The sequence below is a fragment of the Tauraco erythrolophus genome, chromosome 5, assembly GCF_009769465.1.
Source record: "Tauraco erythrolophus isolate bTauEry1 chromosome 5, bTauEry1.pri, whole genome shotgun sequence".
Classification (NCBI taxonomy): Eukaryota; Metazoa; Chordata; class Aves; order Musophagiformes; family Musophagidae; genus Tauraco; species Tauraco erythrolophus.
In genome coordinates this window covers 20,016,355-20,032,520 of record NC_141469.1, presented here as the reverse complement: position 1 = coordinate 20,032,520, position 16,166 = coordinate 20,016,355, and the positions used below count along the sequence as shown (strand labels likewise).

The following is a 16,166-nucleotide window of genomic DNA, read 5'->3' as shown; positions in this document are numbered from 1 at the left end:
ACCAGAATACAATCTACTTATAACACTGCTTAGAAACCTGTAATCTAGATCAAGGGGAAGAAAATTACTCCAATTGTTTTTTTAAACTCCTAATTGATGCTTTATGTTCACCAATTATAAAAGCTCATGAGGTCAGAAAACGCTTGAAAAGAAATAAACTGATTATGAGTTACAGATTTGTGAGGCAAAACAATTCCATTCCTCTGACAAAACTGAGCTTAAGTCACAGAAGTCAGCAATGATTTGCGTTGTTATTTATAATATTTCTTGCAGTATGAATTGCCAAACCTACATTCTACAGGCACCAATATTTTAGGTATTTTCGGGCAAAACTACTTTTTTTTTTTTTCAGCCCTGGACATTCTTCTAATTGCTCTTCTTCCTAGACATACTTGCTATTTGTAGCACACTGCTCCAAATTTTTAAAACTTAAAGCCAACTCCAACTGTGCCACAGGAAAGGATGCCGTGCTGTGAAACTCACCCGACCCAACCTGCTAATGGCCAGCAGAAGCACACTTGCTGTTTCACAGCACACCATGCCCTCGCAGTGGTACGCAGTGCAGCAGAGGTAGCCATCTCCAGGTTCAGGAGACTGCAAGAAACAATTTTCACCTTGTTTACACACTAAGTGTCTGTGTATGGGTGGCTTAAACCACTCTGCATTATTTCTGCTCTTAGTTTTTAAACATACACACAGATGTGCTCAGACTCCTTGCTAAACCTTTCCTGGAAATGTAAATCTCTGAGTGTAAATGTTAGAGCTTTTAGTGATGAGCATGGAGAAAAAAATAACCTCCCACCTATGACATAACAAAGCCACCCCACCGTACTCCAGGTTCAAAAATCTCTAAGTTGAACTTCATAAAGACACATTTTAATAAATTAACATTTATTGAAAATATCACATTAGCCTTTATTTTGCTTATTCACCCCAGTGCAAAATTAAGCTATTTAACATGTAAATTGTAGTAACAGAACTGCAAACAGCTTCATAAAATGAAAGACCAAATACACTTATAATATGATCAGACTCTTTAATATGGTGGGTAAGGAACAGTGGGGTGGAAGGGAATAATCTGATTTAGGGTCTGATACACAACCTATCCTGTTGTTTTAACACATATATCCATTACTAAAAGCCATTGTTTAACAGTGGAACATGCATCTAAAAATTGACGATATGGGGCATCATCCATTAAATATACTATTTGTAGACAAGAATCATTAAGGATGGGAAAAGGATTAAAATAAAAAGAAAAGCACCAGGGCTCCAGGACCCTTCTAGAATGAAGTAATTTGCAGGAAGAGTGTAATGCCATTTGTCAGTGCTCTATCACAACATGCTGTAAGGACTAGTGTTTGGTCCATTTCCTGCATGTTTGCTGTAGAAACGCACTTCTTTGGAAAAGCAACCGTCAAGGCTTTGCAAACGGAGGGTTGCTTCAGACACCCAGCTTATTGGCCTGGGTGAGGACAACTTTCAGAACAGGCATGAAAGCAGAGGTCTCGCTGAAGTTGCTGGTGCTGACTATGTGTGTGTGGATGTTCAGTCCTTCCTGGTAGTTGCGAGTTTCAATGCTCTTCACAATGTTGTGCAAACCGCTGATGATGGTTGGAGAGAGCTGCAAGGGAGCCAGGCAAGGCAGGTCAGCAGGAAGAAAAAACAGCACAGATACTAGTGCTAGAAAACCAGAAATCCTTTGGCCCTTAGCGATTAGTTCCTGTCTTTAAAGATAGCCATCTTCAGAGCTGCACCACACTGGGAAGTCTAACAGCAGACTTCAACCCCTGGATGCAATTCCCTGAGGTGGGAGACCTGCTGTGACAGACCGTGTCATGTGAAAACACTACCAAGCTTTCATACTTTTGGGGTAAAGTTAATTGCTCAACAAAGATGGCCTGACAGTGACAAGATTAGACCACTCTAACCCTAAGGTACTAAGAGATCTAAACCCAATCCTTCATTCTGCCACAGACCTCCCGGAAGGCTTTGAAAAAAGTTATCAGATCTTCAAAAGTACTTGCACATCTGCCTTCCAGTGAAGTCAGTGGGCCTTCAGCATCTAAATCTTCTGAGTTTTTTTAACCAAGGCTGCACGTGTCTCACTTCCTGCTGGGAGCAGGGGAACTTGCTGTGTTGGCTCCTTCTGCCAGCAGCCAGGGACAGGGACTCTCCTAATGCATTCACCCAGTGCCTCCTGCAAAGAGCTCTGCTGTGTGGCTCAGCATGGTCTCTGCGCAGCACCATAAAACTCATGATATGACCCCAAAACACTGTCAAGTCTGCACAGGCACTTGGGGCCAAGCACTATACCTAACCCTTTCGGGAAATGCATGGAAAAATACAATAAACAGGTTTGAAGCACGCTTTCAAAGACAGAACAAGCACCTGCTAGAAACTGCAGAGGGGTTCCACACCACCGATGAAGTCCTTGGCCATACCTGCAGTGTTTGAGGGGTGTGTGTTGGGTTTATGTGGTGGCATTTTGGGAGCGGAGGAGGGGCTACAGAGACAGCCCCTCTAAGAAGCTGCCAGAAGCGTCCCCGGCTCCACGCCAGCCCCATCTCTGGCCAAGCAGGACCCACACCTCTGGCTAAGGCTGCGCCAATCAGTGCCTCAGTGAGTCACGGATTTAAGAAGAGACAAAGAAACCTGTACCATGTGGGCCCTGAAGCTGAGAGAGAGGAGAGGCAGGGAGCCAAGGCCTGGCAGCAGCGTGGCACCTGTGCAGTGCAGTCAGAGCACTCTGAAGTGCTCCACTCCTGGGGCACCTGCTGGGCAGAGCTCGTGCTGTCAGGGCTCCAAAGGTTCATCAGGCCCACTGTGGTTGAGCAGATGGAGGACTGGGATGTGAGAGAAAGAACTCTGCAGACACCATGGTCAGAGAAAACAGAGGGGGAGGAGGTGTATCAGAGCTGAGATTCTCCTCCAGCCTGTGGCAAGACAGCAGGCTGTCCTCCTGCAGCCCGTGGGGATTAACAGTGGAGCAGAGATCCACCCACATCCTGTGGAGGACCACATGTTGGAGCAGGTAGCTTTGCCCCAAAAAGTTCATAGAAAACTGTCTCCCATGGGAAGGGACCCCATGCTGGGGCAGAGGAAGAGTGTAAGGAGTCCTCCTGCTGAAGAGGAAGGGGTGACAGAAACAACTTGTGATGAACTGACCACAACCCCCATTCCCTGTCCCCCTGTGCTGCTGGAGGGAAAAGGCAGAGTCAGGAAGAAGGGAGGGGTGGGGGGAAAAGTGTTTTTCAGATCATAGAATCATAAATTGGTTTGGGTTGGAAGGGACCTTAAAGATCATCCAGTTCCAGCCCCACCTTCCACTAGACCAGGTTGCTCAAAGCCTCATTCAACTTGTCCTTGAACCCTTCCAGGGATGGGGCAGCCACAACTTCTCTGGGCAACCTCTTCCAGTGCCTCACCACTCTCATTGTAAAAAATTTCTTCCTTATATCTGATCTAAATCTCCCCTGTTTCAGTTTAAAGCCATTGTCTCTTGTCCTGTCACTACATGCCCTTGTAAAAAGTCTCTCTCCAGCTTTCCTGTAGGCCCCCTTTAGGTACTGGAAGACTGCTAGATCTCCCTGGAACCTTCTCCAGGCTGAACAACCTCAACTCTCTCAGCCTGTCTTCACAGGAGAGATGCTCCAGCACTCAGATCGTCTTCGTGGCCCTCCTCTGGACTCATTCCAGCACAGTCATGTCCTTCTTATGTTGAGGGTCCCAGAGCTGAATGCAGTATTCCAGGTGGGGTCTCATGAGAGCAGAGTAGAGGGGCAGAATCACCTCCCTCGACCTGCTGGCCACACTGCTTTGGATGCAACCCAGGATACGATTTGCTTTCTGGGCTGCCAGCGCACATTGCTGGCTCATGTTGAGCTTCTCATCAACCAGCACTCCCAAGTCCTTCTCAGGGCTGCTCTCAATCCATTCTCCAGCCAGCCTGTACTTACGCTTGGGATTGCCCCGCTCCATGTGCAGGACCTTGCACTTGGCTTTGCTGAACTTCATAAGGTTTGTACAGATCTGGCTTTGATGTGATTGGTAATGAATTAAATTGATTTCCCCCCCCCCCCCCCCCCCCCCCCCCCCCCCCCCCCCCCAGGTTGAGTCTGTTTTGCCTGTGACCATAACTGGTGAGTAATCCCTCCCTGTCCTTATCTCTAGCCTTTTGTTCTATTTTCTCACCTCCATCCCACCAGGGGAAAGGAGTGAGTGAGTGGCTGAGTGGTGCTTAGTTGCCAGCTGGGCTAAACCACAATGGGGGAGGTGAGGGGGAGGGAAGAATAAAAAAAAACTTACTGTCTGTTCCCTAAGTTTGTCATACAGAAACTCCAGGCGTTTATTTGCATCATCTAGTTTCCTCTTGGTTTGCTGCAAGAGAAATAAATACATCAAAACACAGTGACTTTAAGAATACCATACTGATCTGATATCATTGCAAAGAGGTCCATGTAGCACTTGAAATTCCTTTCTCAACAACATTTTCCTAACACATCATTTGAATTCTTTGCTCTTTATTTTTCTCCCCTGATTTTGCTAGGAAAGACCATGTGATATGACTGTAGTTCTCCACATGTAACCGCTCTAGTTAGCTACAGGGAATAGTAAACTGTAGAGGTGCATCCCAAAAGCCACTGGTCATTTGCAAAACCTACTGGTATAGCTGATACGGAAAGTGAAAGAATCCTGAGTTGCACCATATTTTTTTCTACAGTTCACTGGCAAAGCATAAGGATAGCTGGATAAAGTTATTACTGGAATCAAGTATCCAGCAATGTCAATGAGACCTTAAGGCCACATGCAGTCACTGAAGTTTAAGTATGGACAACTCAGTCATAATTTATGGCAAATCCTAATAATAATTTCATTATGTGATTAGTAAAACCAGGAGTTTGTAAATTTTCACTGTCAACAGAAAAACTAATAGCCTAAACCAAACTGTCCTTAGAGATCCTTTGTGCTTCCAAGATTTTATATAGAGTAAACCACTCATTGATACGACTGGAACTACTTTGCCACTAAAGGCTCTTAAAGTAATCCCAGTATATTCTACCTGGAGTGCTACAACAGCTGCTGAAGAAATGCATTTTTATCCACTTTTTTTTAACCAAACAGCTACAGAAATTGAAGATTTTAACTCAGAATAATAAAACAGTAACAAAGTATCAAGGTTACAATTACAGAAGCACAAAAAAGGAGGTCAACAGCAGCAGAAATGGCATCAGTGCACAAGAATAATGCAACTTGCTCCTAAATTAGTATGCACATCAATCCATCTTCACTTAGGATAGTGCCATTTTCCCTCACAACCGGGAACGTTTCCCTGGATTAAGTAATTGCCCAGAGAGAAAATAACAAAGCCTGTGGGAATGCTCTAGCTCAGGGGTAAAGACAGACTGGTGGCTGCCTGCTGTGCTAGAAATTAGGGAAAGCTGTTCAGATGGCAGAGCATAAAGAAGAACGCAGCACGTGGATCTCAGGCCACATGTGGAAAACTCCTCAGCAGTATCAAGGAACAGAGACAAGGAAAAAGTACCCCAGGAGGATCAGATCAACTGGCTAATTCTTCTGGACTGGCTAACTCTCTCAGTCAGATACATGACTTCGGAACATTTGTTTCAACACCTGTGAAAAGGCATACATGCTATTTTCATTTTGCAGATGGCCAACTAGGACAAAGACAACAGCAAGACATCTCTCCAGCCAAAGGAAATTAGGTAGAAGTAGTGCAAACTGGTTGTTCTCCTTACTCTTTGCTTCCTGTTCCCATTTTCCCCTTTAGAATGTAATAATTGAGTAGTGTCTGCATTTGTTCTGACAGTAACTGATATAAACAGTCAGGGGCGACTCTCAGCGCTGCGTGCCATAAATGCTTGCTCTGCCTAAGAAAATCAGAGAGACTTAAAAAACAAGCAAAATGTGTTGGCAAAGCAGAAAAGCAATCCCTGGGTGCAGATGTGAACTGAATGCTTTTGCCTTCTTTGTGTGTCTGGGAGAAAAGGGGCAATCAGAGGAAGAAAAAGGTCAAAGGGTTCATGCAGTATGACTTCTATCCCTGCACTCTACAGCCTAACCTTTAAAGAAAGGATTCTGAGCAACTGAATGATACTGAACCTTCTGAGGTCTGTCCAAACAAAGGTCTGAGGCCTCAAAAAGCTTCTGTAAAGGAGCGTGTGGGCGAGTCCACCCTTTAACTGCTGGGCTGAGACCCACAGGGGAAGGAACGAGTACATACATGCGAGTGTCAGGTCTAGACTATGAAGCCATCTGAAATTGTAGAGTGGACAGAAGTGACACTGAATGCTCCCACATTCACACACACGCACACACATTCCCACAGCGCCCTCAGCTCAGCTCCAGTCGCTGTAACAGGAGCGTGAGTCTGTGCTGCTGACCAAGCCACATTTAGTGCACAAAGCCCTCTGGCACACCACCAACCTTTCTTTCACCATTTACCCTTCAGCATGTGGCAGGCATGAGCAGAACAGTCAGCATCTGGGCTTTGAGGCAGCATGTTATTTACTGACCACTGGAAATAAATCAGAAGCTTGGAGATGGGTGGCTGATTTACAAAGTACTGACTGCCACAGGAAACGTTTTTCCTATCCGGCTCCAGTGGTCATGTCAAAGCTCAGAGCCCCTCACTTCTCTCCTACTTGTTTCCTTTTGAAATGAGTTTGTTATCAGAAATCACAAATCGCAGATCAAAATCTGAGGCATGTGCTCCCATCTGTGAACCTCGGCTCAAGACCTGGCATAATGCCAGCTGCTTCCTGCTCTGAATGATTAAGCAGCAGTTAAGCAAATGTACAGTGCATGCCTCCACAGTGATCACCAGATGGAAGGACAGCCCTTTCTGAAGGTTTTAGAATTTTTAATTTTATTTCTTTTTTTTAGTCATCAACAGCAAAACCTCGACTGTAACCAATTCCAACTCTCCTCCTTAGAAGAGAGCAGCAGAGGGAGCTGCAATCGGTTAATTCCCTGCCCAAAACAGCATCATAGTGCTCTGCCCATGCTGAGGGCTGTCAGGACCATGTCAAAGTGCTCAGGCAGCTGACTGTGCTCTGGCCCCGGATGGCCACATCCTGTGTGCATATGGCTTTTCTATGCATGGCTTGTGACTGCTTGAAGCAGCCTTTAGAAGGAAAAGGCTATCTCAGGAGAGGCTGTGATGGCTAGCTGTACTGCAGGTACCAGCACAGCTAGTAACCCAAACACAGGGGTACTCCGGGAACACCGCAGAGACCCACCGGATCAGAGGCAGACAGCAGGCACCTCTGGATAAGAGCTTCAAACGTAGTCTTCAGAATAAGGTGCTCCTCAGGAATAGGCTTCTTGGTAATCTTCTCTGTTGGCAGTGCCTGCATGTGCTGAGAAACAGAGAGCAGGTGAGGCTTTTCCAGGTCACTGTGACCAAGTTGTTTTCAACTAAACCAAGTGGCACTATTAGCCACTTTGGCACAACTCATTTCTTCCCCGTGGGTATGTGGAGGTGACGTTATCAGCATCTGCTGTCAGTCCCTCTGGAGAGCTGTGAAGTTGCAGAAGGAAGCAGCCTGTTGGTCCATACTGACTAGAGTATTAACCACAACGAGGCAGTGTCTAGGTGGAGATTACAGTAGCAAAATACCAGCATGGCACGAAGCTAGTGACTAAAAACTCTGCAGTACACTTTGGAGAGTGACTAAAAACTCTGCAGTACACTTTGGAGATGGAAGGAATGCATGGTCAACAGGATCCCAGCCTGCAAGGCTCTGCTGATGTACAAAACTGTGCAATGTCGGGTCTACATTACCTGGATGGCATTGCCAATTGGGGCCCCAGGGGCCCCCTCCGTGCTGGGTTTGGAAACAGCGGGTGGCATGATGCACGGTCCCAGGGGCTGGGGAGCAGGTGGGTAGCCACCCTGCAGCACTGGCTGCCCTGCAGGAAGGTGCGGAGGCTGGAAGCTGTGTGCGCCTGTGGGTGGTGCTGGAGCTGAAGGTTGTTGCATCTGAGACTGGGCATCTGCCAGTGGGTTCATGATGGGGGAGGTGATAGGAACCGGGGGCAGGAAGTTATCAGGGACCTGGGGAAAAAGCAAACAGTGCATTTACGCTGCCGTGGCTGCTGCAGGAAGAGCACAATACCTCGCTCCTACAGACTTCCCAACCTCCAGCAATGGAGAGCTGTGCCAAGCAGAGCACTGAGCCTCCAGGACATAGAAAAAACAGGGGCAGGCAATATAGGATTTCACCCTAGCTAAACAAACCCATTCCTCCTGCTGCAGCTTCACAGTAAGAAGTGCCCTGGGGCAGTAATATCCTCCAGTGTTTCCAGTCCTGTGCGCTCTACCTGTCCTCCTGCTCACGCAGGGCAGGAGTAGTCTGCCCAGCCTGCCCCTGGCCACAAGAGCTGAGTACAGCCACCTCAAACCAGAGCCACTCTCCCTTTACCAAGGGCACAAACCAGAGGTTTGGCAGACCAGCACTAACAGAAGAATAGTTGCACTAATGAAAGCTAACTCACACCTACATCTGTTCTTACTATTGGGTCATTATATTTAGGTTTTTGTGTCTCACTTTCAAGGGTACATTTTCATCCATGCAGTAGATAGGTCACAGCTAGCAACACGCACCAATAAAGCTTCTGAAAGCCTTTTAAGCTTCTGGCAAACAGGTTTGCCCTAAGACAGATTATGAGCGTGTTCGGGATTTGTCCCTAAGCTTCTGGCAGTCTTTACACAGGGGCGTTTCCGAAACATTTGGTAGAGGGAAGAAACAACAAAATGAGCTACTGGCCTCTGCTATGCATCATACAGTAATCCAAACAAAAGAGCCCCCATGGGAACATGTGCATTCCTTTGGGCACACATGGATAAAAGGAAAGATTACAGAACTCTGAATGCTACCCTGAATGAATGATGCCAGAATTAAGCTAGTGGTTTGGCACAGCAAGAAAGATATTCCCAATCCAGTACCAACAAAGTCAGTTATAAAAGCAATGAATCACAGCAATAAACTTTTAAGTGGTGGATAAGTTACTAGTTAGGTGGAAAACAGTGCAAATTGTGCTGTGGCTTGAAACACCAGACGGTTTTTCTATTTTACAATAGCCCATGTGGTGAGTCATTATATAATATCCTAAACCACCCCCTCATACAGTGGACATAGGGGGAACAAACAGAAACATTTCTGATAGAGGTTTGTTAAATACCCAACAAGGAATGCAACACACAACTCCTCATTTAGAAGGGAGACAGCCCTCAAACCCTGGCTATGGCAGAAATTCCGGCTGTGACACACACACAGCAGTAGCAAAAATCTTGTTTGCAGAAGGCTGCTTCTTGAGCTTTCAGGTCCAGCAGTTATTCTTGCTGACAACTTTCCTACTTCTACTTAAGAGCTTGAAGCCTTGAAGGGCAGCATGCTGGCGACAAACATCCCTGCACTGAGGCAGTCACGAACACACGAAGCATCCCCTATCCATCCTTCAAAAAACTTCTTAATCTTGAACTGCAAAGACCAAAACCCAAAGAGTAAGGGGGACTTTTGCCTTCACCTTCACCCAGACCTTATCTTGCATGCTCCAACTTTTTTTTTCTCCTCACACTTTACAAACTCCAGACTGACTCTAGCTTCCCAAATGTACCAGGCTCAGAGAGCAGTGAATGACACTGACTGCTGCAGAGATACACAAGACTACAGCAGCACCAGGGGATGAAAAGGCTCACTCTGCTCTGTGCCCAGTGTCCCCAGTTCTTCTGGCCTGCTGCAATCTCAATCTGTTTTACCAAACAACGTTGTTTCCATCACAAAAATTGTCTTACTCTCAACAGATCTCTCAGGGTCAGACCCTTAATCAGGATAAATTGCTTTCAGCTCCAGCAAAATCAGTAATCTATAACAATTTGCATGGCCTTATCATTTCACCTAAGTATCATTTGCTGCAAAACTCATTGCTTTACTGCATATTAAAATAGTCTGAGGTGTTTTCTTCCCTCAAACCAGGATCAATGTTATTTTTAACTACCACAACTTTAGCAAAAAGCCATCATCTCTTTAGAGGCTTAAATATTTTAAAATAATGCATACTGGAGAGGCATAAAGGGCACTTCTGCCTACAAGGTACAGCTTTTGTTTGTTGCTAACCCTTCTTTTTCCTTCTCCTGCCAACAAGTTTCCCAGGAGCAGCTTAAGTTACTGCTTTTGAAGAGGTCAGCACTCAATTGTGTCAAGACAGGATTTCCTAGAGTACCTTCTTCTTCTTGGCAGCTCTGTTCAGGGCAGGAGGGTCATTCCAGCCATTCTGAGGCCCTGGGACAGAAAGAAAACAGAGGCTGTGAGTACCTTGGAGGAGGGCAGTGATGCCTTCTTGGGCTCAGCTGGGCCAGCTCCCTGCCACGGCTCTACTGGCAGGGGCATGGCAGAGCCTGCCCTCACCTGCTTGCTCCTCTGCTTCTCCCTGAGGGCCAGAACAGCTCCTGTGCCAGCCAGAGTCTCCCAACACCTCAGCCATCAGGCCCTTTGGGCTCTGCACCTACTGCTCAGGTTTGGCATCTTGACCAACTGCTCTCAAGTTTGACAGAAGTTGATTTTTTTTTTTTTAATAATTAACTTTTTTTCTCTTGCAAGAAAAAAACTGAGCAGACACACCCTTTGAAAAGGTAGGCAATTGCCCACCATGCCCAAAACACAGCTCTGCTACACAGACTGTATATATGAAGACAGCTTCAGCTACTGGTGAAAGTTTCTCCCATGTGTATCATACAAGAAGAAATGAGAACTGGTTTTAAACCTTTTTTTTTCCATGATCACTGTAACATTATTCTAAACATAAATGTTAAGCAGCAGCAGAGATGTCAGAAACCATGGGTGAATAAGAACACCATTAAGCTGCATCCATTTCCCAAGAGTTGCTGTTGCGATTGAGTACTGTGATGGATTTATACATGACAGTTAAGACATGTTCCCCAGCAACACAACACAGAAAGAAGAGGCATAAGAGGCAACAGGGGGCCTTAAACATTTCAGGCCAGATTCACCCAGCCACCCTGGAGACACAAAAGAGCCATAAAATCAGGTTTCCTCTGCCAGCTACAGCATGTTTATGGGTGTTTTGTGTCCCAAAATAGAGAAGAGCAGCTGAAGCAAGGTGGAAAAATCTAGCTTTTTGCACTCAGGGCAATTTGTCTGAAACTGGAAGCAGCACAGAGGATGTCTGAGCAGATTCACTCCAAGTCTGGGGTGCTGTTCTGTACCAAACCTTCTGCTCTCCCAAGAAAGCACGCTCCATGCAGCTGCAAGATTTGTACACCAAAGCTCAGGTTAGTGCATTAGAAATAGTTCTCCCTCTCATCACAGAGTGCGTGTCATCGGGACCACAGCATATCTCAGCATTACCACAGCCTTGCCAGGTAATCAGGATTTCTTGCACAAAGCCACAAAAAGCCAACAAAACCAAATCCCTGCTCAATGGACTTTTTCACCACAGTGTTTTTCACTCAGCAGATGATGCACTCACCTCAGACAGCAGAGCTTAACATCACTGCAGAATTTGCTCGATTTATCTGAAATTTCATTTGCTCCTGAGCTTTTGTTTAAAAAGTTCCACATCCAGAGCATGTTAAAGGGATAAATGAAAAACAATTTAAAATCCCTTTCACATCTGCTTTCTCTTTAGCCAAAGGCAGTGCCATCTCCTGACAGCCATGTGCCCCAGGGGCTCCTCTGTTCCTCTCTATCCGGAAAATCCCAGAATATTTCCAATATGAGAAGTCTAACTTCTGCAGTGCTGATAATGGTAGCACATTAAGAAAACCTCCCAGTCTGTTACTGCTGTTAATGTCCTAGAATAATTTGTTTTTAAAAAAGGAAAACCAGCATTTGTTTCTGTGGTTAAAAACTCCAGATATGTTATTGATTTTAATTAAGGAATTAAAAATTGATTTGATTAAAGTCTAATTGGCAAACAGCATTGTACTTTATGTTCTCTGAAGAACAAATGCATTACTGATGTCTGTTCAATTAATTTCATGTAGTGTCTGTAATTATTTTCAGGTTAGCTGGTACCTAGTTCACCTGTGAAGGGAGAGGCCTGGTCTTGAGTTGGTAGGCTTTCTGCAGATAAAATGCAAAGAGAACTAAAACCAGATTTTCTTGGAAAATAATAAAACAATTGAACTGCAACTTTTTATTAGCAATTTAGTCTCAATAAGCACGAGAAGTCAGGAGAAAAAATGCCTAACCTAATTGCAATGACAGTTTAGAGAAAAGTTGTTTGTCAAAACCACCCTGTGGAATTGCTTTTGTCTGCCTTCCCTGAAAACAAGCCTGTTGCTCTTTCCATGCAGTAAATCAGCGTTTCTAGTTGTTTCTAACAAATGTTTCAGAGTTCTGACCCACTTTCTTATCTCTTCTTTCTGTTCCTACTAGGCAGTGTAGCCAACAGACCATTACTCTTAGCAACAATCTTCTCACCATTGTTCTACCACTCCAGAAGGCTTTTCAGGAGATGCTTCAAGTACTTGAATTCAAAACACAGGGAACAAATCCTTCACCATTTCAAAGAGAACAGGAAAGTCAAGGATGAGATAACTCCTGTCCCTGTCATTGGTCTGATGTGCTTATAGTTCTGGTGCAAATCCTTCCCTTAGCTCAGAATTGCTCAATCCCAATTTCAAACAAGACTCAAAACTCTGAAAATTAAAACTCCCTTGAAAGCAACTTCAAAGATCTATCACAAAACAAACTGAGATAGGTTGAAAATGAAATTAAACACAGGCTTTTCTTGCTTACTGGAGCTTCAAGCACAGCTTAACATACTGCTGTTATATGCTTTTGCAAAAAAAAAAAGAGAAGATATTTACAGAACTGTTTCTTTAAGTGCACCTTTAAATCTCAGCCAGTTCAAAACTCAGGTGCTTTTCAAGACTTCAAATTTGAGATCTTTTTCTCTTCTTCCTGTACCCTTATCTTTAAATGAATCACATTTGTAAAGTGAAACATGATGTTCCCAGATTAGATCATCACCAGCACACCACTTCAAAGCCAAGATCAGCATTGCTACATGCTCTGCACTGGAACACTGAGAGTTACAGGTGATATGTGGTTCTATGGGATGTCATGCCAAGGCATTCTTCGCTAAGCAAGGCAGCAACTCTGGAAAATATGTTGGTGGTTAAGCATATTAAGTATGTACACTGTCATTCCTGCATTTACAAAGCAAGGGTTTTTTTTTCCCTTCTTGTTTATATGTTTTTTGAAAAGCGTAATGTAAAATTTGGAAGAGGACAGAGTGTGCTCTTCATATACCTCTTATCTTTTTTCCATAGTTCTCCAGCTGCAGGCAACAGCTGCATGCTGGCAGCCTACACATGAGCCACCTAGCCTTGGCACCTCACCATGCCCTGGAGACCACCTCTGCATTTCAGCCCAAGGCTGGTGTTTGCCAGGAATCAGAGATGATGCCCAAGTTTGGGTTCCTGAAGGTCTGACACTTAGTACTGGCTGCTTTCTCACCACAGCTGCTGGGAAAAACACAACTAGCACCAATAGTTCTCAGAGTTTTATAAAAAGCGTAGTACAGACAACTTAATTTTGAAAGGAAATCTCGCAAGGCAATGCAGGTAACTACATCAATTCCCCTTATATTAAAATGACACAGGCAAGATGTGTAGTCTATGTGGACTACACAATTTTACAGACTGACCAGTATCGTCATTAATTTCCTTGATTTCTATTATCCAGAGTACAGAGCTTCACCCACTCTGAGCACACCACACAGACTATGTCACTTCACTGTTAATGCAAGAAACTTAGCAAGTTACAGATCGGAAGTGCCTGCCAGTGACACAAGTAGAGTAGTAAAAATGGATAAGAAGACAATTTTCTTGTCCCTTGCATTTATTTGGAGGGGCAGAAGCAATGCTGTCTGCATTATAATGTGCTACTTCACATCCCAAGCCTAGAACCCTATGCAACCCCTCTTCCTCTGTTCGATTTAACAATTCCTCTAGCTTAGAGACATGAGTTTGACATGCCCCGTAACATTGGGTCAGGAGAGGTCAAGGTACAGTATCTCCAAGAAGAGAGGACACTGAATCTAGCTGCAGGATGGAGAGAAAAGGCCTCTTCTCCCCTCGCAGCTGCCCTACCACCAACCCTCCCTATTTTTTGACAGAGCAAGAGACCATCTCTCTCCCAAACACAGGTATGTGTGTGAAGGCAATGCTATGAGAGGTGTGGGCTCCCAGCCTCATGGACGCCAGCAGCACCTACTCATAGGACTGCTGCTGCCAAGACAAAGGCAATACGCTTTTTCTGCACTGCACCACCCCTAACAGACTTCTAAAAGAAGAGAGGGAGTCACAGTGGGGTCCTTAGGGCCTGTCAGCATCCCTGGAACATCCCTCAACTCCTGCCTAATATTCCCTCCACTCCCTACTTCCCAGATCCAGTCTTTGACTCTCCAGCTGAACCACCTGAATGTGAAGTATGTTTACGGCCAGGTTTAGAAAAGGACCGCTCATACTTCCTGCACAGTCTGACATACGTAAAGCTGTTGTTTCACAGGCTGCTAAGTGAAGAGACAGGTTTGTTATCACAAGCAAGGTCACTGTCCCACAGCAAAGTTATGTCCAGGCAGTCACGAGGAAACACGGAGCCCCACCTCAGCACGTGCTCTCTCACCATGCATGCTCAAACATGCTCTCATGCGTCAGTCACACAAACATGCTTTTGATTAACATTCAGGAAAGAACATGTAAAAGCATTTCTAAATCACTTCTGATCATCTTTTAAGGCATTCACAGCTACAGTAAATCCCATCGCACTAAGTGGTTAGGAAAATAATAATCGAAGTGAGCTGATGCCACAGGAAATGCTGTTTGAATTAAATATGCTGCCAATCGCAGGCTTGAAATCCTGCTCACAAACCAGGGTCACAGGGACAAATTACATTTGCAAGATTGTTCTGTGAGAAGAATTGGGATCATCTTCTCTGCAGAGATTAGAAAAAGCTGCTCATTTTTGTATTTTGCCCTCCAGCCACACAGCAGGTTTTGACACCAGCCTCGCAAGTTAAAACTGTGCCACCATCCATCCACAATACACTACAGCCTCATAACGAGACGATGCTGTAGCACCCTATCTTGGACACGACAAAAGCTCCGTGTTTGTGGCAAGGTCTGACTTGCACAAGAAGGATGACTGCTCACGCTGCTCAGCAAGTGCTCACTGCAGCGACATAGCCAGTATCACGGCCAGATGCGCAGGGAAGAGAACGTGGTTTAGAAATGCTTTGAACTGACCTCTAAGCACAAGCAAACTGTGTATGGAGCATTCGCAAGGAAAAGGTGCACATTTAACTGTGTGAGTAAAAAAGCAAACCCCTTCCCCTCCCCGTCCAAGCGCAGACCTGTTCTCTGGGATGCAGGAAGGTCACTGGTTGCAGGCAGAGTACCTGTTGGTCCAGTAGGTAATGCATAAGCCACAGAAGTTGCTGGAGGTCCTGGCCTGCCATGCTGAAAGGATGTGCCAGAAGGAGGAAGAGGGAAGGAAGAGACAGGATTCAGGCTTGTTGGGGAGGGTTGAGGCTGCCCGGGGTAAAGCGGAGAGGGCATGGAGTGGGCAGGGGCAGAGGGCAGGTAGGGAGGAATGGTTTTAGGGACAGGGTTTGGGTAAGGGGCTGAAGCAGGGACAGCAAGAGGCTGCTGAGGCTGATAGAGAGCTGGTTCCCCTGTTCCACAAGAGTACTGCTGTGTGGCCTGATACACTACAAACAGGAAGAAAAGACATTCAGTCAGTGAGTTAGTAACAGAGGAGGAAGTGTCATCTGCCTCTGCTTCCCTCTCCACCTGACTCTCTTCCTGCCCTTTTCTCCCCAAAACCACTTGCCTGCCCAGCCAAATCCTGGCTCCCACAACTCTGCCTGCACTTGCAGGACTGCTCAAAAGCTCGTCCTGCCACTGGGAGCGGAGAGCCAGAGAAAGGACTGCCATGGCTGTGAGGACTCCTGTTCTCCTGTCCAGAGCCACCATGCTACTTGGGGTAGGGCTACTGCACACGGATGCTGCTGCTCTGGCTGTTTTCTGGACTGCTGCAATCCTCACGGTGCCTCTCAGGGAAGGGAAACTCCTGCACCAGGTGTGTACAAAGAGAAAGCCTAGGCCAAGA

General features: G+C 45.6%; 1 protein-coding gene across 1 annotated transcript in view; it reads right to left on the bottom strand.

Moving 5' to 3' along the window:
- Positions 1 to 919: 919 nt before the first annotated feature.
- The window catches only part of SEC31A (SEC31 homolog A, COPII component), a 48,854-nt gene continuing 33,607 nt past the window's right edge, over positions 920 to 16,166 (bottom strand). Inside the window, exons 23-29 of the mRNA XM_086612318.1 lie at positions 15,409 to 15,765; positions 12,063 to 12,110; positions 10,249 to 10,307; positions 7,808 to 8,080; positions 7,263 to 7,382; positions 4,309 to 4,380; positions 920 to 1,624 (exon numbers count right to left, since the gene is read on the bottom strand). Of these exons, the coding sequence (XP_086468444.1) occupies positions 1,445 to 1,624; positions 4,309 to 4,380; positions 7,263 to 7,382; positions 7,808 to 8,080; positions 10,249 to 10,307; positions 12,063 to 12,110; positions 15,409 to 15,765 (1,109 nt within the window). The 3' untranslated portion in view covers positions 920 to 1,444. The remainder of the gene's footprint in view (positions 1,625 to 4,308; positions 4,381 to 7,262; positions 7,383 to 7,807; positions 8,081 to 10,248; positions 10,308 to 12,062; positions 12,111 to 15,408; positions 15,766 to 16,166) is intronic.